At 42.1% G+C, this 26509-nt stretch overlaps 1 protein-coding gene across 8 annotated transcripts in view; it reads right to left on the bottom strand.

The window, feature by feature from the left end:
- Window positions 1-26509, bottom strand: part of fam135a (family with sequence similarity 135 member A) — a 127051-nt gene that overhangs the window by 44017 nt on the left and 56525 nt on the right. For all 8 annotated transcript variants that reach the window (XM_033021902.1, XM_033021901.1, XM_033021898.1 and 5 more), the window contains 4 exons: window positions 21636-21706; window positions 17028-17201; window positions 10364-10490; window positions 6955-7108 (listed from right to left, as the gene is read on the bottom strand). In XM_033021902.1, coding sequence (XP_032877793.1) covers window positions 6955-7108; window positions 10364-10490; window positions 17028-17201; window positions 21636-21706 — 526 coding nt within the window. The remainder of the gene's footprint in view (window positions 1-6954; window positions 7109-10363; window positions 10491-17027; window positions 17202-21635; window positions 21707-26509) is intronic.

The following is a 26509-nucleotide window of genomic DNA, read 5'->3' as shown; positions in this document are numbered from 1 at the left end:
AGGCAGCATTTGTGGAGGGAATGGACAGATGGCATTTCGGGTCAGGATTCAGATAGTTGAAATGTCATCTTTCCATTCTCTACACAGATGCTGCCTGACCCAGAGCTCCTCTGTCATTTTGTGTTTTGCTCAGGATTCAAGTATCTGCAGTTTCTTGTGTCGCCATTAAACTGAATACTGCTGTGTTGTGGCATGAACAAGCATTTAAGTTTCTACCTGCATCATGTTTCAGATTTGATGCATTTGTCAAAAATAATGGCATTCATGCAACGAAGAAAAAAACAAGCATTTCTTCCACACTTAAAGTAGAACAGTAAAGTAGCATGTAATTCCATGCTATGTTTACTTCTTGGAAGCAAAATTCTACACTAAAGGTTTTGAAAGGAATATCATATCCACAATTGAATTTATCCACAGATAAATAGAAAAACCTAGAGTAACTCAGCAGGTCAGACAGCATCTCTGGAGAAAAGGAATAGGTGGCGTTTCAGGTTTTAGACCTTACTTCAGACAGTCAAGGGAAACGAGAGATATAGATGGCGACGGTTGTCAAACACTAAATTCCCTTCCCATTTCCACATTGACCTTTCTGTCCAAGTCCTCCTCCATTGTCAGAGTGAAGCAAAATGCAAATTGGAGGAACAACATCTCATATTTCGCTTGGGCAGCTTGCAACCCAGTGGTATGAATATTGATTTCTCTAACTTCAAGTAACTGTTGCATCCCCTCTCTCTCCATCCCTCCCCCAGCCAAGTCATACCAGCTTCAAAGTCGTCTTGTTGAGTTTCATTGTCTGTTATCATTTTCACCTAGCACACAGCTAACAATGGCCCGTTTCCTTTATCATTGTTACTTTTTTTGCATATCTTTCATTCATTTGTTCTATATCTCTCTACATCACCGTCTATATATCTCGTTTCCCTTTCCTCTGACTCAGTCTGAAGAAGGGTCTCGACCCAAAATGTCACTTATTCCGTTTCTCCAGAGATGCTGACTGACCCCTTGAGTTACTTCAGCTATTTGTGTCTATCTGCGGTTTAAACCAGCATCTGCAGTTCCTTCCTACACATCGAATCTATCAAATGGATTACTTCAGAAACATTGAAATTAGTGACTCAAGGGAATAAACCAAATATTTTCAGCTAACAAGGCACACTTTTAAGGCCTTTGCATTTCCATCTTGTCCCGACAGTGATGCTCTTCACAAGACTGAAACTTGGGTTAGAAGGTTCATTTATTAATGAAGTGGGCCAATATTCCCAAGTTAATAAGAATGAAAGATGACCTTGTTGCAATGTTCATAAATAGGCTTGAACGAGTGGATGGCAGAGATGAGAAGAAATATTTTCACCCAGAGGGAATTCCTGACTGAAGAAGATTTAAGGTTCTGTTCCTTTGCACATTCAGGAAATTAACAGAAATGGGATAGGTGCAAGAGGTTTACATTGATGTAGAAAATTAGGCAAGTGGAACACGAAGGGGCAAATAGCCTTCTCCTGGTTCTATTTTGCATGTTTTTTTTACTGGGTTTTAAAGGAGTTTGAGGCAATGTATCAACTAGAATACAGAAACCTGTTTTGTATTGAATACTGAAACATTTGACAGGTTAAAGAAGTAAAAAAACAAGCATTGTTTAGAGAATTAAACAAATCTAAAGAAAATAAATTTTAAAGATTTATTTTAAAGTAAGCATTATTCTGATTCTCCAACATATGAAAGAGATCAAAGAGATTTAAAATTCAGGACAAAGCACTTCCTTGATGGAGAACAGAATCCAGAGAAAATATAACTTTTTTTATTGGATACAAAATCAAAGTAATTACATAAATGCAGTCAATGACTCTCACCAAACAGCCAGAAATGTTTACGTCTTTCTCAACCTGCATTGTTCTATTCTAGAAATCCCGACCTCTCACCCAATGAGAAATTTGCAAGGAAAAGGATAAATAAACTAATTACAATTGAACACCCTTTATCTCACAAGAAAATACCCTACTTTAATACAGTTGAAGTTAGGCAAACATCTTCCAATCCTTGGTTCATAAAAATGTTTAACGTCTATTGCTCAGTTACGTCTTGGGAAAGGAATGTGTGAGATGGATTTAATATATTCCAGTTAAAATTGTTATTGTTTCTTCGATTGAATAAAATACACAATTTAACAAGATAATTGGATTTCCAGCCTACTCAAATCCAACAGAGCTGAGAACGGATCGAAGAGTGAGGACAGAGTGCGATATGGAATGTTTGTGTGAATGGAGCATAGTGGGAAAAGAAGGCTTCAGGAAAAATACAAAGATGGGGTGAGTTATATCTAGCCCAGAGCACACAAACTTAATGTAGTGTTCAGCATACCCAGTGGGTTGTGAAGGGAGGTTGGAAGTAGGCCACACTTAAATTGGCCTCCACACAATATAAAAACGTATTAATCCATATTCTTCAATGAAAATGTTCATCTCTTTTTCCTACTGAGAGACATGAAACCTGAAGATGTACGAAGGCAGATAAATCTCTTGGTCCCGATAAGATATATCCAAGGATACCATGGGAAGCTAGAGAATAAATTGCACGTTCGGGGTGAGATATACGAATCATCGTGAGATAGGGGTGACGTGCGGGAGGTCTGGAGGGATCACTCATTCATCTGTGCTATCTCCTATTCCTACCCGCAGTAGCACATGGCACCGGGAGTAATCCTGAGATTACAACTCTCGGAATCGTGCTTTTTACTTAGAAACATAGAAAATAGGTGCAGAAGTAGGCCATTCGGCCCTTCGAGCCTGCACTGCCCTTCAATATGATCATGGCTGATCATCCAACTCAGTATCCTGTACCTGCCTTCTCTCCATACCCCCTGATCCCTTTAGCCACTAGGGCCACATCTAACTCCCTCTTAAATATATCCAATGAACTGGCCTCAACTACCTTCTGTTTTTAATTTATTGCCCAATTCACAGTCAATATGAACCGTAGCAAATCTCTGGATAACGTTCCAAATGGTAGGCTTCTATGGAAGGTTAAATCACATGGGTTCCAGGGAGAGCTAGCTAACATATTACTGAATTGGCTTTATGGTTGGAAACAGAGGGTGGTGGAAGGTTTTTTTCCCCCCAGATTGGCAGCCTGTGACAAGTGGTGTGCCTCGGGAAATCAAAGTTGGGCCAATAGCTGCTTGACATTAATATCAATGGTTTGGGTGCATAATTAGTAATTTTGCAGATAATAATGAAAATCAGTGGTGAAGATGGTTATCAAGAATTACAGCAGGATTTTTATCACCTGGGCAAGTGGGCCGAGACATGGCCAATGCATTTTAATTTGGATAAATGTGAGGCGTTTCATTTTGGAAAGTCAAACCAGGACATGACCTTTGTCATAGAAACATAGACATAGAAAATAGGTGCAGGAGGAGGCCATTCGGCCCTTCAAGCCAGCACCGCCACTCATTGCGATCATGGCTGATCGTCCCCAATCAATAACCCGTGCCTGCCTTCTCCCCATATTCCTTGATTCCACTAGCCCCTAGAGCTCTATCTAACTCTCTCTTAAATCCATCCAGTGATTTAACCATATAACCGTATAACAATTACAGCACGGAAACAGGCCATCTCGGCCCTTCTAGTCCGTGCCGAACACTTATTCTCCCCTAGTCCCATCTACCTACACTCAGACCATAACCCTCCATTCCTTTCCCATCCATATAACTATCCAATTTATTTTTAAATGATAAAATCGAACCTGCCTCCACCACCTCCACTGGAAGCTCATTCCACACAGCTACCACTCTCCGAGTAAAGAAGTTCCCCCTCATGTTACCCCTAAACTTCTGTCCCTTAATTCTCAAGTCATGTCCTCTTGTTTGAATCTTCCCTACTCTCAGTGGGAAAAGCTTATCCACGTCAACTCTGTCTATCCCTCTCATCATTTTAAAGACCTCTATCAAGTCCCCCCTTAACCTTCTGCGCTCCAAAGAATAAAGACCTAACTTGTTCAACCTTTCTCTGTAACTTAGTTGCTGAAACCCAGGCAACATTCTAGTAAAGCTCCTCTGTACTCTCTCTATTTTGTTGACATCCTTCCTATAATTAGGCGACCAAAATTGTACACCATACTCCAGAATTGGCCTCACCAATGCCTTGTACAATTTTAACATTACATCCCAACTTCTATACTCAATGCTCTGATTTATAAATGCCAGCACACCAAAAGCTTTCTTTACCACCCTGTCTACATGAGATTCCACCTTCAGGGAACTGTGCACAGTTATTCCTAGATCCCTCTGTTCAACTGCATTCCTCAATTCACTGCCATTTACCATGTACGTCCTATTTTGATTTGTCCTGCCAAGATGTAGCACCTCACACTTATCAGCATTAAACTCCATCTGCCATCTTTCAGCCCACTCTTCAAAATGGCCTAAATCTCTCTGTAGACTTTGAAAATCTACTTCATTATCCACAACATCGCCTATCTTAGTATCATCTGCATACTTACTAATCCAATTTACCACACCATCATCCAGATCATTGATGTACATGACAAACAACAGTGGACCCAACACAGATCCCTGTGGCACCCCACTAGTCACTGGCCTCCAACCTGACAAACAGCCATCCACCATTACTCTCTGGCATCTCCCATTCAGCCACTGTTGAATCCATCTTGCTACTCCACCATTAATACCCAACAATTGAACCTTCTTAACCAACCTTCCATGAGGAACCTTGTCAAAGGCCTCACTGAAGTCCATATATACATCCACTGCTTTACCCTCATCAATTTCCCGAGTAACCTCTTCAAAAAATTCAAGAAGATTAGTCAAACATGACCTTCCAGGCACAAATCCATGTTGACTGTTCCTAATCAGACCCTGTTCCAGATCCAGATGCTTATATATATATAGTATCTCTAAGTATCCTTTCCATTAATTTGCCCACCACTGACGTCAAACTAACAGGTCTATAATTGCTAAGTTTACACTTAGAACCCTTTTTAAACAATGGAACAACATGCGCAGTACGCCAATCCTCTGGCACTATTCCCATTTCTAATGACATTTGAAATATTTCTGTCATAGCCCTTGCTATTTCTACACTAACTTCCCTCAATGTCCTAGGGAATATCCTGTCCGGACCTGGAGACTTATTCACTTTTATATTTTTCAAAAGTGTCAGTACTTCCTCTTCTTGGCCTCCACTGCCCACTGTGGCAGGTAATTCCACAAATTAACAACTCTCTGGGTGAAAACGTTTTTTCTCACCTCAATCTTAATTGGCCTCCCCTTTATTCTAAGACTGTGGCCCCTGGTTCTGGACTCGCCCAACATTTTTCCTGTATCTAGATTGTCCAGTCCTTTTATAATTTTATATGTTTTTATAAGATCCCCCTCATCCTTCTAAACTCCAGTGAATACAAGCCTAGTCTTTTCAATCTTACCTCATATGACAGTCCCGCCATCCCAGGGATCAATCTCGTGAACCTACGCTGCACTGCCTCAATCACAAGGATGTCTTTCCTCAAATTAGGAGACCAAAACTGTAAGCAATACTCCAGATGTGGTCTTACAACTGCAGAAGAACCTCTCTACTCCTATACTGAAATCCTCTTGTTATGAAGGCCAACATTCCATTAGCTTTCTTTACTGCCTGCTGTACCTGCACGCCAACTTTCAGTGACCGGTGTACAAGGATACCCAGGTCTCGCTGTACCTCCCCCCCTTACCTAACCTAACCCCATTGAGATAATAATCTGCCCCCTTGTTTTTGCCGCCAAAGTGGAAAACCTCACATTTACCTATATTATACTGCATCTGCCACGCTTCTGCCCACTCACCCAACCTGTCCAGGTCACCTTGCAATCTCCTAACATCCTCTTCACAGTTCACACTGCCACCCAGCTTCGTGTCATCCGCAAACTTGCTAGTGTTGCTTCTAATTCCCTTTTCCAAATCATTAATATATATGGTAAACCGTTGCGGCCCCAACATCGAGCCTTGCGGCACTCCACTCGCACTGCCTGCCATTCTGAAAAGGACCCGTTCACTCCTACTCTTTGCGCCATTTTGCAAAGGACCCGTTCACTCCTACTCTTGTCGTGAACAATAAGGTCCTGAGAAGAGTTGTAGATCAAAGGGATCTAATTCCCTGAATGTGGCATCGGAGTACAAGTTCCCTGAATGTGGCATCGAAGCTCATTGGGGTGGTGAAGGCAGCTTTTGGAACACTGGCCTTGTGTTAGTTTTAGTCACGCAGCTATGGGGAAGATACCTTTAGGCTGAAAAGAGTGCAGCAAAGATTTATGAAGATGTTCCAGGACACGGGGTCCTGAGGTATAAGACGAGACTGGGCTTGATCGGACTTTATTCCTTGGAGTGCAGCAGGCTAAGACGTGATCTTATAGAGGTGTATATAATCATGAGGGGATAGATATGCTGAATGCACAGAGTCTTTTCCCAGGGTAGGTGAATCAAGAACTCCAGGGCAAAAGTGTAAGGTGAGAGTGGTAAGATTTAGTAGGAATCCGAGGGACAACATTTTCAAGCTGAGGTGGTGGGTATGTGTAATGAGCTTTCAGAGGAAGTCGTTGAGGCAGGTACATTAACAACATTTAAAAGACACATGGATAGGAAAGCAAATGCGCACAAATAGGACTAGTTTAGATGGGGCACCCCGGACAGTATGGATGACTTGGATCAAAGTGCCTCCTTCTGTGCTGTAATACTCCATGACTCTATAATGGAGTTAACATTCCCTCGACATGTAACTGTTTCTCTCTCCATAGATGCTGCCTAACCTGCTGAGTAATTCCAGCATTTTGTTTTTATTTCAATTTTCCAGCATCTGCAGTTCTCTCATTTTCAATTAACTGGTATGTTGTAGAAATATTTATCTGGCTCAGCATTTGTGAAATTCATAATTCAAAAATAATAATTTCCATTTAAGTAAACCTGCTTACCTAGTTCCATCCTGCGAGATGAAGGCAATTCTTTTGTGACCATAACAAAGTAGTTGAAAAGGCCCTTATAAGCCAGTAGTAAGCTTGAACAGAGATTATAATGGAAATTGTAGGCGTGTTGCATGCAGGGTTCAGGTACCATAAAGTTGCTTCCCTGAAAATGAATGGAGATGTGAGGGGTAAGTTTTTTTTTTTTTTACACAGAGAGTAGTGGGGGCATTGACAGGGGTGGTGGTGAAGGCAGATATATAAAAGCCTTTTAAATGGCACTATTGTAAGCACATGGAAGTGCAGGGAATAGAGGGATATGGATCATCTACAGGCAGACGAGATCTGTTATAGGAAAGTAGCCAGGGAACATAAATTAGGACCAGATGTTGTTGGACAAGTCCACTTCAGACAATGGGAGTTGTTTAAAGACCAGAGTATTGATCAGAGTAGAGGACCAACATGTTCCACTATGGAGGAGGAGTAAGGATGTCATGGGTAAGGGACCTTGGATGACCAGAGTGTTTCTAAATTTGGACAAAGAGAAAAGGTATGTTTAAGATGAAACCAGACAAGGCCTTTGAAGAAAATAAAGCAAGGTGGAAAGAACTCAAACAGGGAATTAGAAGCGCCATCAGGGGACATGGAATGTCAATGGCAGGTCGGATTAAAGAAAATCTTAAGATTTTTATATTTACATTAAAAACAAAAGGGGGACCAGCGAGAAGGTAGGATCGCTCAAAGGGTAAGAGAATTTAATCTTGGAATCAGAATGTTTGCAAGCATATTTTTCATAGACATTGTGGGCCGATGAGCTGTACTGTACTGTTCTACATATTGTGTTCTATTACAAAATATAATTTTGAATATTCCTGGTTAAAGTGAACCACATGTACCTCGGAACTCCATGAAAGATAACTCAAGATGAATAAATTAGTTAGACTCTTTGTTGGTCATTTGAGCAGTTACATTAATGTTCAGAACTAGGATCAAGAGGGAGCTCTTAACACACATGAACAGGGTTAAAGTTGCTTAACCATGCAGAAAACACCTCTTAGTGAGATACACAAATGAAGAACCTGTAATTTTTTGTATTACTGATTTTGAGACCTTTATCAATGTTGTACAAGGTAGCGAAAAACCTGATTTTGCCCAGTAAAATTCTATGAAGGGTGTGGTAAAAGAATAAATCTGAGGTTCCCAAAAACAGAATGTTTTATTTCAGAAACCCATTAGATTTGGGGAAGATGCGTTTAGTGAAATCTGTTGAAGATGGCAGCATATATCATTGGATGACACCTAATGGCTAGGAAAGTGGGGACGAGAGGGTATATCTCACACTGGGCAGAAGCTGAACAGATGGCAAGGATACATTTTTGTCTGCCATGCCAGAGGGGAATCATTTGCTGAAGGAAAATTACATTTCAATTGCTCTTGCTTGGTGGGTTTCATCATCAGTGCAGGAATAATGGAGGTTAACAGGACCGTCTGAAGAAGGGTCTCGACCTGAAACGTCACCCATTCCTTCTCTCCAGATATGCTGCCTGTCCTGCTGAATTACTCCAGCTTTTTGTGTCTATCTTAGGTTTGAAGGTCCCTTTTGTTTTAAATGGCACCTACAAATATCATGTATCACATCTTCCACTCTGAATAACCAGAGCTCTGTTTTGATTGACATTTCCATTCCTTTTTTCTTAAGAGTTACATTAATTACTCAAATCATTATGTCAGAAAAGCCAGGAATTTATGGAGAAGCAAAATGATTCAGGTGCTTAGTACAAAAATTATTAAACGGCTAATACACAAATACAAGTAATCAAGAAGGTTCATCGAATGTTATCTGTTATTACATAGTGATTGGAATTCAAAACTGAGAAAGTTACCTTTCAATTGAACACAACTTTGGGCAGAACATTATGCATACCATATTAAATTTTTGTGCACCAAACTCCAGAAAATAAATTAACATTTGGACAAGGTCAGCACAGAATGAAAAGGATATCAAAGCTAAAAGGAATAAATTATGAGAATCAGTAGCATAAACCTGACCTGTATTCTACAAGGTTGAATAATTATTTTGTAGGAAAAAGAGATTGTAGATGCTGGAATCTGGAACAAAAATCAGGACATTGCAAAAACTCAGCGAAGGAAGCAGTACCTATGGAGGCAAAAGGTTTAAGTTAATGTTCTAGGTCGAGATCCTGCATCAGGACCGAGATTCAAGAGGAAAGATTTCCAGTGCATAGACGTTCAAGGGAGGAACAGGTAATTGGAACCAGATGAATGGCCAAATGGAGCCAGGTGGGGGAGGCGTGAGGTTGGTAGCTCATAGGTGGAATCAAATGGGAAGGGGATGATGGGCAGATAAAACAAGATGGGGGCGAGGAAGTGGTGAGAGAACGGAAAAAAACAATGTAGCTGTATAGGACTTTGGTTAGGCCACATTTGGAGTACTGCATGCAATTATGGTTGCGATATTACAGGAAGAATGCGGAGGATTTGGAAAGGGTGCAGAGGTGGTTTACCAGAATGATGCCTGGATAAGGGGGTATTAGTTACAGGGAGAGGTTTGACACATTTGGCCTGTTTTCTTTGGAACACCAGAGGTTGCATGCAAACTTGATGGAAGTTATGAGAGGCACACATAGGGAAGACAGAGAATCGTTTTCCCAGGATTGAAGAATCAAATACGACAGGGCATAGTTTAAAGGTGCTAGGGTCAAAGTTTAAAGGAGATGTGCAGGCAAGTTTTCTTTTTTACACAGTGCGTGCCGGCAGTGCCTGGAACTTGCTGTTGGGGATATTGGTTGTGGCAGATACAACAGTGGCTTATAAGGGATTTTTGGTATGTAGGGAATGGAGGAATACGGATTATGTGCAGGCAGGTAAAAAATGGCCTTGGCATCATGTTCAGCTCAGGCATTGTGGGCCGAACGGCCTGTCCTTGTGTTGTATTCTTCTATGTTCTATAATCTGATGGGTTCAGACCCGAAAACATCGACTGGGGCATTCAGTAGCTGCACTGAATGCCCCAGTCTGTCTGTCAAACACCAGTAACCACTGGATGCCTCTGTACTTTGTCTCAGTGATTCCCTTTAAACAGCCATGTGACAATGAGATCACTTTTACTGCTTCATTATTGCAAGGGCACCAGTGGACAACAGCCCTTAACCAGCAATTAGCCTGCAGTAATGTGAGGAACAGATGTTTGTACCTGGTTCCCCGTACACCAGCGTTGTCAGCACATGTCTATGTACAAAATGTTATAATAATCCTTTTCAAGACCGATTCCACTAAAAATCTTACTCCTGGGAATTCAACCTGTTTGCTCAGCAAGATTGTCAACATTTTAGATTTTCAATAACTCTGTTCAACCATTATCATAGCGTAATCATAAACTGATATGATTATATTTGCTTACATCGGGCAACAGTTGTTTTGTATAGTTACTGCCAAAAACCACAGTCTCAAGGGATGGAATAGCATAATCTTTGCTTTGCGCTGGGGCATTCCTGTTTAACCAAGTATTCTTCAATGGACGAGGAAAGCTAAATATGAAACAAAATAGAGCGTCAGTTCAAATTATTGAGAAAACATGCGAAAGCCAAAGGCTCTAATTCACACAACCAAACGATGAAAGAAAAGTCAATACTTAAAAATAGTTTGTATTTTTAACACTGAGCATTCCCAGAACACAGCTATAATGCAAACTAGATAGATTGCAAGACCCGTTTCTGTCCACTAAATTCTGACACAATCTCTAGTTTATGCATATGACAATATTTTATATTTTCGCACCAGATATCATTGCAGCCAGATTCATGATATTAATTATGTTAAATCATGCCTGATTTGATTACATTTCCCAAATAAACTGAATAAACTAAAGTGAACAATGATCTTTGAAACTTTCAAAGTAAAAGAAACACAAATTACGATTGTGTAGCAGAAATTTAAATCTAGGCCCCAAAGAAAAATGGCGCGCCATATTCTAAAATAAAAAAACCTGATGAAAGAACATACAACTATTTTATCGAAAGGAATCATGCAATATTAAATATGCAGACTACACATGAACAAGACCACCAGGCACTGTACATGGCAACCTCGCCGACAGCCCGTCGCGTCCCTTTCTTCTTTTGTTGTTTTTAGTCTGTTTTTATTTCTATGTTTCAGTGTCTTTAGTTTTAGTTTTGTGTGGGAGGGTTTGGGAAACTTTTTAATCTCTTCCATCAACGGAGATGCAACTTTTTTTGTATCGTATCTCCGTCCGTACTGCGGCTTTAACATCGTGGAGCTGGCGTTCCCTTTGTTAGGGATCAACTTCGGGAGCTCCAACCACAGGAGCTTCGACCACCCCGATCGTGGGAGCCTTGATCGGCCCAATGCGGGGGGGCTTTGATCGCCGACTGCGGGAGCTTCAATCATCCTGACTGCGGATGTTTTAATTGCCCCGACTGCGGGAGAAGAGAAGGAAAGGTACAAGTTATTTGCCTTCTATCACAGTGGGGAATGTGAGCTCGCCGAAAAACAAGATGGACGTGCTGCCTTCACTGGCGAAGACTCGGAGGGGGTGCTGTGAGTGCAGTGATCTCAGTGTTTCCGGGGACATCGTTCCATGAGGACATCCCGGAGTCTAGTGTGGGTGTGGACGGCATTCTGACTGTTCGGGCGGATAGGGACTGCAGAGAGAGTGACAGCAGTCGGTACAACTCTTGTCACATCATGGTGAAGGAGCGTGTGTGTGTGGCCTGGACATTGAACTGATGGCTGTGGGTCACCGCTTATACTGTGTGCCCTGGGGATACTCACATGACGCTGTGGTGGCTGTTTCAGTCCATGTTTAATCTTTATGTAGTTACATATCTTGTTTCTTCATTAGGATGGAGAGTGACATTGTTAATTCAGAAACAAGGGTTCTGAACTTAAAGAAAGGTAACTTTGAGGGTATGAGACGTGAATTGGCCAAGATTGACTGGCAATTGGTTCTTAAAGGGTTGACGGTGGATATGCAATGGAAGGCATTTAAAGACTGCATGGATGAACTACAACATTTGTTCATCCCAGTTTGGCAAAAGAATAAATCAGGGAAGGTAGTGCATCCGTGGATAACAAGGGAAATCAGGGATAGTATCAAAACAAAAGATGAAGCGTACAAATTAGCCAGAAAAAGCAGCCTACTAGAGGACTAGGAGAAATTCATTCCAGCAGAGGTGGACAAAGGGCTTAATTAGTAAAGGGAAAACAGATTATGAAAAAAAAATGGCAGGGAACATAAAAACTGACTGCAAAAGTTTTTATAGATATGTGAAGAGAAAGAGATTAGTTAAAACAAATGTAGGTCCCTTGCAGTCAGAAACAGGTGAATTGATCATGGGGACCAATTGAATAACTACTTTGGTTCCGTCTTCACTAAGGAAGACATAAATAATCTGCCGGAAATAGCAGGGGACCGCGGGTCAAATGAGATGGAGGAACTGAGTGAAATCCAGGTTAGCCGGGAAGTGGTGTTAGGTAAATTGAATGGATTAAAGGCCGATAAATCCCCAGGGCCAGATAGGCTGCATCCCAGAGTACTTAAGGAAGTAGCCCCAGAAATAGTGGATGCATTACTGATAATTTTTCAAAACTCTTTAGATTCTGGAGTAGTTCCTGAGGATTGGAGGGTAGCTAATGTAACCCCACTTTTTAAAAGGGGAGGGAGAGAGAAAACGGGGAATTACAGACCAGTTAGTCTAACATCGGTAGTGGGGAAACTGCTAGAGTCAGTTATTAAAGATGGGATAGCAGCACATTTGAAAAGTGGTGAAATCATTGGACAAAGTCAGCATGGATTTACGAAAGGTAAATCATGTCTGACGAATCTTATATAATTTTTCGAGGATGTAACTAGGAGAGTGGATAAGGGAGAACCAGTGGATGTGTTATATCTGGACTTTCAGAAGGCTTTCGACAAGGTCCCACATAAGAAATTAGTATACAAACTTAAAGCACACGGTATTGGGGGTTCAGTATTGATGTGGATAGAGAACTGGCTGGCAAACAGGAAGCAAAGAGTAGGAGTAAACGGGTCCTTTTCACAATGGTAGGCAGTGACTAGTGGGGTACCGCAGGGCTCAGTGCTGGGACCCAGCTATTTACAATATATTAATGATTTGGACGAGGGAATTGAATGCAACATCTTCAAGTTTGCGGATGACAAGAAGCTGGGGGGGCAGTGTTAGCAGTGAGGAGGATGCTAGGAGGCTGCAAGGTGACTTGGATAGGCTGGGTGAGTGGGCAAATGTATGGCAGATGCAGTATAATGTGGATAAATGTGAGGTTATCCACTTTGGTGGCAAAAACCGAATAGTCTAGTAGGTAGTAGACTATTATCTAAATGGTGGCCGATTAGGAAAAGGGGAGATGCAACAAGACCTGGGTGTCATGGTACACCAGTCATTGAAAGTAGGCATGCAGGTGTATCAGGCAGTGAAGAAACGAATGGTATGTTAGCATCAATAGAAAAAGGATTTGAGTATAGGAGCAGGGAGGTTCTACTGCAGTTGTACAGGGTCTTGGTGAGACCACACCTGGAGTATTGCGTACAGTTCTTGCCATTGAGGGAGTACAGAGAAAGTTCACCAGACTGATTCCTGGGTTGTCAGGACTTTCATATGAAGAAAGACTGGATAGACTTGGCTTGAACTCGCTAGAATTTAGAAGATTGAGGGGGGATCTTATAGAAACATACAAAATTCTTAAAGGGTTGGACAGGCTAGATGCAGGAAGATTGTTCCCGATGTTGGGGAAGTCCAGGATAAGGGGTCACAGTTTAAGGATAAAGGGGAAATCCTTTAAGACTAAAATGAGAAAAACATTTTTCACACAGAGAGTGGTGAATCTCTGGGACACTCTACCACAGAAGGTAGTTGAGGCCAGTTCATTGGCTATATTTAAGAGGGAGTTAGATGTGGCCCTTGTGGCTAAAGGGATCAGGGGGTATGGAGAGAAGGCAGGTACAGGATACTGAGTTGGATGATCAGCCGTGATCATATTGAATGGCGGTGCAGGCTCGAAGGGCCGAATGACCTACTCCTGCACCTATTTTCTATGTTTCTATGTTGCTTTTTTTATGTATGACTGTATGGCAAATCAAATTTCATTGTACCTCGGTACACGTGACAATAAAGGACCATTGAACCATTGAACATCTATATTAACAACTGAAAGAAATATTTATTTTCCATTTCGAACAGCTTCGAGAGTAAAGCACTAGAGCCATTCATGACAGATCAAGTAAAGAATAACAACACTCCCCCGGTTTCCCTTCTTTCCCTATCCCCAGATAAGATAAGATGAATGCACAATCTTGCATTCATCTTAGGCCAAGTGTAGGCCAATCAGGGGGCATAGAATTAAGGTGAGAGGGGAAAGAATAATAGAAACTTGAGGCAACTTTTTTTACAAGGGGGTGATTGGTAAATGGATCGAGCTGCTGTCAAAAGATGCAGCGAGATATAGATCAGTTGCAGACACAGTTGGGGAAATGGCAGATGGAGTTTAACGCGAGGAAATGAGGTGTTGCACTTTGGGTGGTTAAATGTCAGGGGAAAGTATAGTTAATGGCAAGACCCTTAGCAGCATGGTTGTGCAGAGGGATATTGTAATCAAACTTCACAGCTTACTGAAGGTGATAGCACAAGGGTGGTCTTCTTCTTCTTGCGAATTAATCATAAACCAAAGGAATAGTTAGATCTCAAGCCGGGTGTTGAGCAGCCAGGTTGTTGTCTCTGCGTCAATGTCTGCCAGCCCTGAGCTCCATTTGGTGGGTGGTAGAGCGGGCACCCAGAGATGACATAGTTGGCTGTCTGGTGTTCTGCTCCGCATTCACAGGCCGGGCTCTGGCGGAGCCCCCATCTCCACATGCTGGCATTGAAACGCCCAACTCTAGTACGAAGTCTGTTGAGCTTCACCCATGCTCCTCCGGGGAGGTCAGACCCTGGACAGCTTTTATCTGGTGAAGAGATGTAGCTGTGTAATGGAGATGAGGTTGCTTTCCACTCCTGTGACCACTTGGTGGCTATCCAGTGTGCTTTTGTCTCAGTTGGCTGGATGGATGCTATGAATTGTTTTCCATGTGCAGCAAAGGGGTGATGGGACTTCAGTCGGGGTGGCCTCTGCTCTCTGCTGATAGCCTGATGGAGGAGGTGATCTGGGTCCATGCACGACGAGATAGTGCCAGAGTTGCTGCTTGCCTTCGGATCCTGCAGGCGGAATGCCTGCAAGTATAGGGAACTGCTCGACTGGAGTAGGTTGATGGTTCGCAAGGTGCTGTTCAGGCTAGTGTCTACCAGGCTAGTATGTCTACTGCTACTCCATACGGGTGCGTAGTACTCAGCTGGGGTATACACAAGAGGTGCGAAGAGTTGGACTGGCTCCCCCAACTTGTTCCTGCCAGGCGCCGGATGAGGCCACTACGTGCCATGACCTTGTCGCGGAGACCAGCCAGTTGTTGACGAAATGTAAGCGACCTGTCCAGCTTTACGCCGAGGTAACTGGGTGTTTGTTGGAAGTCCAAGCGCCTGTTGTTAACGAAGATAGCTAGCTCTCGCTTAGCTTCCTTGTTGTTTAGATGGAATGCTGTTGACACTGTTTTGCCTTCACAAGGGTGGTAAAGAAGGAGCATGGGGGGGGGGGAGAAGAGAGGAGGAGGGGGGGAGAGGAGGAGGGGAGGGAGAGGGGGAGGGGAGGGAGAGGGGGAGGGGAGGGAGAAGGGGAGGGGAGGGAGAGGGGGAGGGGAGGGAGAGGGGGAGGGGAGCGAGGTGGGCGGCCGGGGAGCAGGAAGCAGCGGGGAGTGGGGAGCAGCACTCTGAGCACGAGCAAGATGACGCAGACCCATTGTGACATCATCAGCAAAGGTTTTGTCCGATTTTTGACCATTTTCATTAATAACTCGAGAAATAAAGCATGACATTTTCAGATAAGGCGATTTCGGACTCCATGGGAAAAATCTCTCCGGAATATGTAAACATTTTACCGTCATGTATTTTTTACAGAGAGTAATGGGGACCTGAAATGCATTGTCAGGGGTGGTGGTGGAGGTAAATACGATAGGGCCTTTTCGATAGGCATAGGGAAATACAGGGAATAAAGGGGTATAGATTATGTACAGGCAGATGAGAACAGTTTATCTAGGCATCATGTTAAGCAAAAATATTGTGCACTGAAGGGCCCGTTCCTGTGCTGCAATGTTCTATGTAAATGTAGGCAAATGCTTAGACGGGGCAACTTGAACACCATAGACGAGTTGGGTTGAAGTGCCTGTTCTAATGCATTTGCCCTATTACGCATCAAGCATGCAATAACTAACAAGCATCCATTTATACTAATCCTACATTAATCTTTTAAAATTCTTTTTGGCATATCCATCGTCTTCTCCTGGATTCTCCCACTCATGTACACACTAGGGGCAATTTACAAAAGCTCATTAATTTACCAATCTGCATGTCATTTGGATGTGGGAAGTAAAGGAGTACGTTGGAGAAACACACAAGATGACACGGTGAATGTGCAAATTTCTGAGACAGCACCAGAAGTCAGGATTAACTCAGGTGACATGCAGATTGGTAAATCTGCTAAATTGTGTCACCGCAATGTTTAAATGGTTTGGAAATACATTGCCTCTTATTGTTGTTTAGGCCAAATTATGTAACTCTAACACATCATGGACCTTCACAAGGATTGCAGCAGTTCAAGGTTGCACACTTTCACTTTCTCAAGGGCAATAATGGATGGGTATTAAATGCCAGTCTTGTCAGAGCCACACACAACCCTAAAAATAACTTCAAAAAAAATTACAAATTCATCCCTTTGTTTATCTTTACAAAAGAAAAAAACACACACATTTAATGAAGTCTTACATAGTATTCTACTTTGTTAGACATTTTGACTTGTATAACAAATACTTGAATGTCCAGTGTTTCTGAGTATCAAAAAGCAGACAGAGCCGTCAAGAACGTCTTAAGCACTATGAGAAAGAGTTCATACAATTTCATTTTGGTGTATATTTCTCTATCATTAACAATTTATGAATGAAGTCTCACCTTATTAGAGGCTGGTGAAGTGCAACCAAGGAGGCATGTATAGTAATCGATACAACAGAGAGGTGGAAATAATCAAACATAACATTGACATGGTGATGAAGTCCTCGATGTAAATTGAAGTGGAGCTTCAATGTTCGACTACTAATTAGTTGTAGGGAATTTAGGTCATCAAATCTGCAAAACAAAAATTTTAAATTAGGTTTTTCCAAAAGATCTGGATGACAATTGAGATACATATTCTCTACAAACACAATCCAAAAGTTGAAGGAATGCTTCCTACATAAAAATACATCTGACATGAGTTTATGAGGAATTAAATGTATTCAGAAACTCATTTTTTCTTGCTTTAAGGACTAACATTTAGTTTATTTTCTTATCTATACGAAATTCAACTGTATAGGATCACAGAAAATACCTTCTTGGTCACACACCTAACATAATTTAATTTTAGAGAGGTAAGGCAGCATCCTTTGCTAGAATTTGACAGATTGTTAATTAAAGAAACTTAATTTGAAAAACTGACTGGTAAGGAAAACATGCGATGACAAATGTTCTATTTATTCACTAATCTGATTCAGATAAGTGTATAGAATATTGAACATTACTGCACAGGACCAAGGCACCAACCACTTTCCGTGTAAAAAAACCTGCTCTGTGCATCTCCTTTAAGCTTTCCCCCTCTCACAAAGTTATGCCCTTTAGTCTGACATTTTCACATTGGAGAAAAAAATCTAATTGTCTGGCCTGTACATGTCTCTCATAATTTTATAAATTTCTATCAGGTCACCCCTCAGCTTCCAATACTCCAGAGAAAACTATACAAATTTGTTCAACTTCTCTTTATAGCCACAGGTCCACAACCGATTTTTCAGCAACCGATGGTCCAACACCTACTTTAATCTGGACAAAATCACGAGAACATTGCGTGTGGCGCATGGTTACTTCTAATAGTTTACTTCTTTGCTCATTGTTAATTCTTTATTTAAGTTTCTAACAATCCATGGTCCTTTAGAGACACCTGTAATACCCTCTAATCGAGGCAGTATTTTTGATGGTTCACCTTTGCACCCTCTCCAAAGCCTCCACATGCTTACTGGAATAGGGCAATGAGAACTGCACCCAATGCTCCTAAGGTTGGATAATCAAAGTTTTATGAAGCCGTAACATGACTTCCTGACTCTTATATTCAATGCCTTGATAAATAGGATATATAAAAAGCCACCTGAAATTCAGATATATCTGTAGTATCTACGGAGGATCAGGTAGGGCAAAGAATGTAGGGAAACAAACTGCAAGTTCACATACTACACTGATAAAGGTAGCTAACAGTTATATATTACAGCCAAGAAAACCCTGATGAGAGGGTAAGGTGTCATGTCTATTAAACAGCTATACAACATAGCTGAGTTTCTGAAAATGATGTAAAGAACTTCTCAGTGAAGGGAAATCTTAAACTATATACACTTGTGTATATTACCAGGAAAAGAATGATGTCTGATGTAAACTCATGCACATCTAATGGTTTAGATAAATACAGTATCATTTTCAAATTGACAAAGCATGATTGGCAACATATTCAATATTAGGGTGACTATCTTATCCTTTTGTTGATGCACTTACACAGCGTAAATAATAAAGATAATTGGCATAAATGAAAATAAAATCCCAGCAGTAAACAAAAACCCATTGGGTAAAAAATACAAAATTAATAATCATGTAAATGTGATGCTCCATTCCACTGGTTATTCCCAGAGAATTATGCTAATTTATGAATTAATCAAAAGCAAATAAATAAAATAAAAATTTGGCTAGGCTGATTCTTTCTCAGTTCTTGTTTTTTTTTTAATGCCTTAACACTAGATCTTCTATCAGGTTATTTTCAAACCTGGCAGAATATAAGAAACAAGAGCAAGAGTAGGCCAATTGACCCTTTAAATCTACAAAATGCCACTCTTCAGGAAGTTTTACCTCAGCTCAACTTACCAGAATTATCCTCAAGTTGCACTATTTGCTAAATATCCAGTATTCTATTGATTTCTGCTATGAACGAGTTTAATGATTCTACCTCCAAAGACATCAGGAGCAGAGAAGAACATTGTCTTCTTGAGATAGACATGCCACCATGGCATCTCACCACCTACTGAGTGATGAAATTTGACCACATCTTAGCTCTATTGAGCCCTGTAAGAATGTCGCAAGTTTCAATGATATCACCTCTAATCTCCTCAAAAAAGTACAAAAATGAAATAACCAAATGAGGTACAGCTAAGAGTATGTGGCAACATCTCTGGGAAGGGTGTGTGAAAGAGGCGGTTCAGGAGTTTGCTAACAGTGGGGAAGAAGTGTTTTTATGTCTGGACGTCAGGCTTTCAGGTTTCTGCATCTTCTCACAGGTATAAGAGAGGAAAGGGATTGGTCAGGGTGGCAGGCATCCTTGACAACGCGTCCAGCCTTGTAATGCACCGTGAAGATGATCTGAAAAGGAAGGAAGTGATGAGCCTGTGATGGGTTGGCTGTGTTCACCACTCTCCAGGTTCAGGCGGGCAAGGGAAGAGCACTTGCCATACCAGGCTGAGATGTATCCTGTCAGAATACCTTCTATGCATCTGTAGAAGATGGAGGGAATCAACATAGATGTGGCAAATCTTCTCAGAATGCTAGGAAAATAATACACTTATGTGCTTTCTTGGTCACCATGTCAGTGGGAAGGGACCAGTTTATGTTGTTGGTGATATGGATGCTGAGGAACCTGAAAGTCAACCATCTCTACGGCAGCTCCATGAGGACAGGGTTGTGTTCAGCCTCTGGTTCCTTCAGCCAACAACCAAATATTTTGTCCTGCTGACTTTAAGAGCTAGGTTGCTGTTCTGACACCATATCACAAGGTTCCCAGTATCTTTCTGAACTCCATCTCATCATTATCCAGGCAACAATGATGGTATCATCAGCAAACTTAAAGATCGAGTTGGCTGTACAGTCATGGATGTACAAGGTGTAGAGGAGGGGACTGAACACACAACTCTGAGGATCACAAGTGTTGAGAGTCAGAGTGAAGGAAATGTTGTGACCATTTTAACGGACTGAAGGACAGTAAATGTGGTCTCATTTATTCAAAAAGAGCATTGACATATCAGTGGGGGAAAAAAATTATTGGAAAAAGTAAAGGATATGATTATTCTACACTTAGAAAGGAGGAGATTGATTCAGAATAATCAGTGTCTTTGAAGATGTAACAAAATACATTCATGGGGGCAGCATTGATGTGGGTCGATATAATCAACATGGGCTTCAATATGGACTTTGACAAGGTCCTTCATGGAAGATTTGTTTAAAGGGTTAAAGCCCATGGGATTTAAGCCAAGTTTGGCAAATTGAATGCAGTTAGCTTGGTTATAGGAAATAGAGGGTGATAGTGGAGTGTTGCTTTTGTGCTTGGAAGCCTGTGGCATGTGGTGTACCAAAGGATCAATGCTGAGAACCTTTATCGTTTGTCGTATATTCATGTTTTGGTATGAATGTAGGTGATATAATTAGTGAGATTACAAATGATCTGAAAATTGATGGTTATTGATGGTGAAAAGGAAATTTTTATACTGATCTGCTGATAAGTTAGTTGTAACAGCAGATAGAATTTAGAATGTCTTACTGATGAATGTGACATGGTTTTATTTTGGGAGGTTAAATAGGGGTATAGGGGCTGTCCCACTTGGGCGACCTAATTGGCGAGTTTAGAAGTTTGAAAATATGACATGTTGAAGACCTCCTTCGACTATGTTGAAGATCAGCTTCGACTAGCTTCGGGAAAATTGGACACCGAATAGTGGAGAGTGAAGACGACCTCCTTCGATCTCCTTCAACCTCCCTTCAACTATGATGAAGACTATCTACGACTACCTTCGACTACCCTCGATTACCAACGACTAACATGCCGACCTAGTACGACTGAAAAAAGCATGGATTTTTTCCATGGCGACCTTTTTTTACTCACGGGCATTTATTAACATATTGAAAAAAACACCGCGACCTAGCTGAGGCTTCGAGTACGTGGAGACCACTCTCGAGCATGAAGGAGAGTTACGAAGACCTCCTACGTCCTTGTGTCGACCAAGCTGCGAGTATGAGTCGAGGGCAAACTCGCGAGAACTCACAGATTAGGTCGCCTAAGTGGGACAGGCCCTTTTGTCTTACAGAATGAAAAGTAGGGCACGGAGGGGAGGGTGGGTGTGTTGAGTGCTAATACATAGTTCCTTGAAGGTGCCAGGACGTTGTTAAGATAGTGAAGGTGGTATACTGGATTGCTGTCCTGGGGCCAGGTCACAGAATATAAAAGCTAATGGTACTACATTATAAAATGAGGTAAAGGTACAACATTAGAATGTTTTGGCTCGGCTATAGTTGAAGTAGTGTATGCAGATCTGATCACCACACTATGGGAAGGAAAGAAGTGATTCCACTAAAGAGCATGAAGAGGGAGTTGTTGAGACCTCATCTGATGTCCTGTGTACATTAATGGTCTCCCTATTTAAGGATGTTATTACATTTGGTGCAGTTCAAAGAAGGTTTACTAGTTTAATTAAAATTAAAAAGTCAGTTTTCACGAGTACTCACGTAAAATCTTTGTCGGTAAAATTGAGATCTAAAGACAATTGGAAATCCATTTCATTCAGCGATTCTTCAATCTAGATATAAGATTGAATAAATTACTATTATTTTGACTTCATCATTTAAGCATTTTAAGTTATGATCAATCATGTTTTGCACTTCAGCATTTAATATTCATGTAAATTGTGTCTTTCCATTATTAAATCTATTCCAAAACATGTAATCACCTCAATACATTAAACTAATTACTGGCAGAAGTAAACATGAAACGTGGCATAATATGATGAATGTTTTATCACCCAACTGTTTCAATCATGCCTGCTCAGAGCGTTGAAATATAATTCAAAATATCAGATTTGATGCCTTTGACTATTTTAATACACCGAATTGTTGAGATCCCAGCTTTGACAGAAATTTAGCCCATGGGTGGCAACTTTCTACTTGTGTGCCACACGTCATCATCTCCCCAAATCAATACCTTTTCAGTGGCTTTTCCTCTTTATTCTACTTCTTTCACACCTCCCTCAAAATCCTCATTCCTTGCTCTCACCTCAATGCCACCGAAATTTCTCAATATGGTTTCAGCCATCCGCCCCTCCTTTGCTAATCTCTGTCCTAACCCTCATCATATCCTTTAGCTCAACAGCAATCATCCCTCTGGCTTCTAATTCATTGGACAGTTAAACAATGCTTAGCCACTGAACATTCTATTTAAAAAAAATCTCAATCACTGATCCATTAGATACTCTCTTGGTCTTGAGCCCCAAATGCAATAGACAAGGTTGGAAGAGATGCAAGTGAACCCATGTCTCACTTGGAAAGGTTGTTAGGATCATGGATGTGAGAGGTGCTGGGGACAGTTGTCTGCAGTATTTAACATAGTCTCCTAGACCAATACCTTGCTGTCCCAGTTAAGTGGGAGTACAGTAAACCCTCATTATAACAGACCGTTAGGGCGGAATGGTGTCTATTATTGCCGATCGTCTGCTATAACGGAGTAAGGTATCATTATTGTATGTAGTTGACATAAGAACTGTAGATGATGGTTAATACACAAAAGGACACCAAGTGCTGGAGTAACTCAGAGGATCAGGCAGCATCTCTGGAGAACATGAATAGGTGATGTCGGGACCCTTCTCTCAGCAGACTAATTCCATCTGCTGAGTTACTCCAACACTTTTGTGTTGCTTCACATTAAATATAGGTGCCGAAGCCATTGGTTTGCACCAGCAAGCCCTACTTCACTAGCTACCGTACGGCCTGGTTGACGCGGTTGTTATTGCGACTCAGTTGTAGATCCTGGTCGTAAGCTTTCTTCAGGCCGCTGCAAACGACAACCGTGAGACGCCCTCCCTTCTCACCCAGCTGCCGCTTCTTCCTGTTACTGTTGCTTTGTCCACCACCCTGCACTCTCCTCCGCTGCAGTCGCCGACATCTTCCAAGGTGGTCCGGTGGATAAAGAGTCGGCAGTGAAGAGGCCTAGTGGACAGAGCGATGGGAGGAGGTGGTGGTGGAGCAGGGAGCGGATAAAGCGACAAGAGAGGGGAGGGATCTCCAGGGTGACCGAGCACGTCCTGATAATGGCGCTGGCGACCTGAGGAATGCGTTATCCCTAGGGGTAACAGTGTGAGCTGCAACAACAGCCATGTCAACTAGACCATGCAGAGGGTTTAGAAGGGCTCGCTGGTGCACTTTGCGTTGGAAGCCAGGGCTATCACCGACCAAAGAAGTGGTGCAAGCCAGGGATTAGCGTCGGAAGATCTGTCCGTGGAAACAGAAATCTATTATAAATTAGTATTAACTGTATTCAAAGTTTTAACAAATTAGAAAAAGCGAAATACAGTGCCCTCCATAATGTTTGGGACAACAACCCATCATTGATTTATTTGCCTCTATTCCACAATTTGAGATTTGTAATAGAAAAAAAAAAAATCACATGTGGTTAAAGTGCACATTGTCAGGTTTTATTAAAGGGTATTTTGTATACATTTTGGTTTCACCATGTAGAACTTACAGCTGTGTTTATACAGTCTCCCAATTTCAGGGCACCATGATGTTTGGGACACATGGTTTCACAGGTGTTTGTAATTGTTCAGGTGTGTTTAATTGCCTCCTTAATGCAGGTATAAGGGAGCTCTCAGCACCTAGTCTTTCCTCCAGTCTTTCCATCACCTTTGGAAACTTTTATTGCTGTTTATCAACATGAGGACCAAAGTTGTGCCAATGAAAGTCAAAGAAGCCATTATGAGATGGAGAAACAAGAATAAAACTGTTAGAGACATCAGCCAAACCTTAGGCTTACCCAAATCAACTGTTAGGAACATCATTAAGGAGAAAGAGAGCACTGGTGAGCTTACTAATCGCAAAGGGACTGGCAGAGCAAGGAAGACCTCCACAGCTGATGACAGAAGAATTCTCTCTACAATAAAGAAAAATCCCCAAACACCTGTCCGACAGATCAGATTCACTCTTCAGGAGTCAGGTGTGGATTTGTTAATGACCACTGTCCGCAGAAGACTTCATGAACAGAAATACAGAGCCTACACTGCAAGATGCAAACCACTGGTTAGCCTCAAAAATAGGATGGCTAGGTTACAGTTTGCCAAGAAGTACTTAAAAGAGCAACCACAGTTCTAGAAAATAGTCTTGTAGACAGATGAGATGAAGATTGACCTATCAGAGTGATGGCAAGAGCAAAGTATGGAGGAGAGAAGGAACTGCCCAAAATCAAATGCATACCACCTCATCTGTGAAACACGGTGGCGGGGGTGTTATGGCCTGGGCATGTATGGTTGCTGAAAGTACTGGCTCACTTATCTTCATTGATGATACAACTGCTGATGGTAGTAGCATAATAAATGAATACGTTTATAGTAACATCCTATCTGCTGGTTCAAACAAACGCCTCAAATAATCATTTAGGCTGTGGGCCGAGGTGCTTTTTCATTTCAGTTCGTGACCCCAATCACGTAATTACCTTGATTTTTAACATTGTGTAAAAATATTATAGAAATCATTCCTGAAACTCGTCAAGAACAAAACCTGCACATATTTTTAAAATATGAGAAAAACATCCAATTCTCCGAGTAGTAATTGTCCAATCAATGCACGTTTGACATTGCATCGGACGCCAATTGATCAATTATGCGCTTCGTTTCGTGGTAGCTAGGCAGCGAGCACTTTGGGATCATGGCTGCCTCTTAATTACATCAAAACAATAGCAAGGTTTCAAAGGAATAAAGGAATAAATATATATATGTGTGTGTGTATATATACACACACACTGACATATATACATATACACACACTAATATGTGGTTTAAATAGACAGCAGCATAGAATGAGGATCCCATGGAGTAATATGAGCATTGAACACTAGATGGCGCTTTTTAAAAATCTCAAGTTCAAGTGAGTTTATTGTCATGTGTCCCTGTATAGGACAATTAAATTCTTGCTTTGCTTCAGCACACAGAAAATAGTAGGCATTTACTACAAAACAGATAAATGTGTCCATATACCATGATATAAATATATACACACATGAATAAATAAACTGATAAAGTGCAAATAGCAGAAAGTGGTTATTAATAATCAGAGTTTTGTCCGAGCCAGGTTTAATAGCCTGATGGCTGTGGGGAAGTAGCTATTCCTGAACCTGGTTGTTGCAGTCTTCAGGCTCCTGTACCTTCTACCTGAAGGTAGCAGGGAGATGAGTGTGTGGCCAGGATGGTGTGGGTCTTTGATGATACTGCCAGCCTTTTTGAGGCAGCAACTGCGATAAATCCCCTCGATGGAAGGAAGGTCAGAGCCAATGATGGACTGGGCAGTGTTTACTACTTTTTCTAGTCTTTTCCTCTCCAGGGCGCTCAAATTGCCGAACCAAGCCACGATGCAACCAGTCAGCATGCTCTCTACTGTGCACCTGTAGAAGTTAGAGAGAGTCTTCCTTGACAAACCGACTCTCCGTAATCTTCTCAGGAAGTAGAGGCGCTGAGGGACGTAGGGGCGCTGAGGGGTTGTAGGGGCGCTGCACTGGCAGCAGCCTCTGCCTACAGCCTGTCTGTCATTTCTATCTTTTTTTAAATTTTCAGTTAGTCCAAAGTCTGTTTTGTGGGGGAACTTTTAACTTTTCTATGTGGGGGAGGGGGCAGGGTAAGGGGGAAACCGTTTCCCAGTCTCTTCCTGGCGGGGACGCGACTATTTCTCCGAGTTGCGTCCTCGCCCCCCACCTCGCGGCCTACCAGCTGGATCGGAGCGGCCTTTCCTGCCGGGGACCGGGAACCGGACCAGGGCTGCTACAGCGGCGGCGCAGCGCTGGAGTCACCGCGGAGCGGGCGATGCCTACCTGGGTCGCCGTTTGGAGCTCCGGAGTGTTGGGCCGCTGCTCCAACATCGTGGAGCTCTGGTGCGGAGAGCTTCCAACGTGGGCGGCGCTGAACAACATCGTGGAGTCCTGGGGCGCCTTGCAGAGGGTCTACAGCAGCAGTCTCCACCCGGCGCGGCCTGCGGACTTTGGAAGCCGCCGACTCCGGGTCCACATCGCTGAGGACGTCCCGCAGCCCCGACGTCGGACTTGTATCACTCCGGCGAGCGGTCCTGGACATCGGGCCGCCCGTAGCTGCAACTGCGGAGGGCTTGGGGAGGCCCTGACCACGGGGAACAGTGGAGGAAGAGACTGACTTTGGTGCCTTCCCACACAGTGGGAAACTTTGATTCTGCTGTGTGGGGATGTTTTATGTCAAATTCTATAGTGTGTTGTGTTCTTTATTTTTATTGTATGGCTGTATGGGAATTTCATTTCACTGTGCCATCTGGCACATGTGACAATTAAATCTATCTTGAATCTTGAATCTTGATGAGCTTTTTTGATAATTGCGTTA

This window comes from Amblyraja radiata, chromosome 5, assembly GCF_010909765.2.
Source record: "Amblyraja radiata isolate CabotCenter1 chromosome 5, sAmbRad1.1.pri, whole genome shotgun sequence".
Classification (NCBI taxonomy): domain Eukaryota; kingdom Metazoa; phylum Chordata; class Chondrichthyes; order Rajiformes; family Rajidae; genus Amblyraja; species Amblyraja radiata.
The sequence above is the reverse complement of the archived record's forward strand: the minus strand, read 5'-3'. Positions and strand labels throughout refer to the sequence as shown.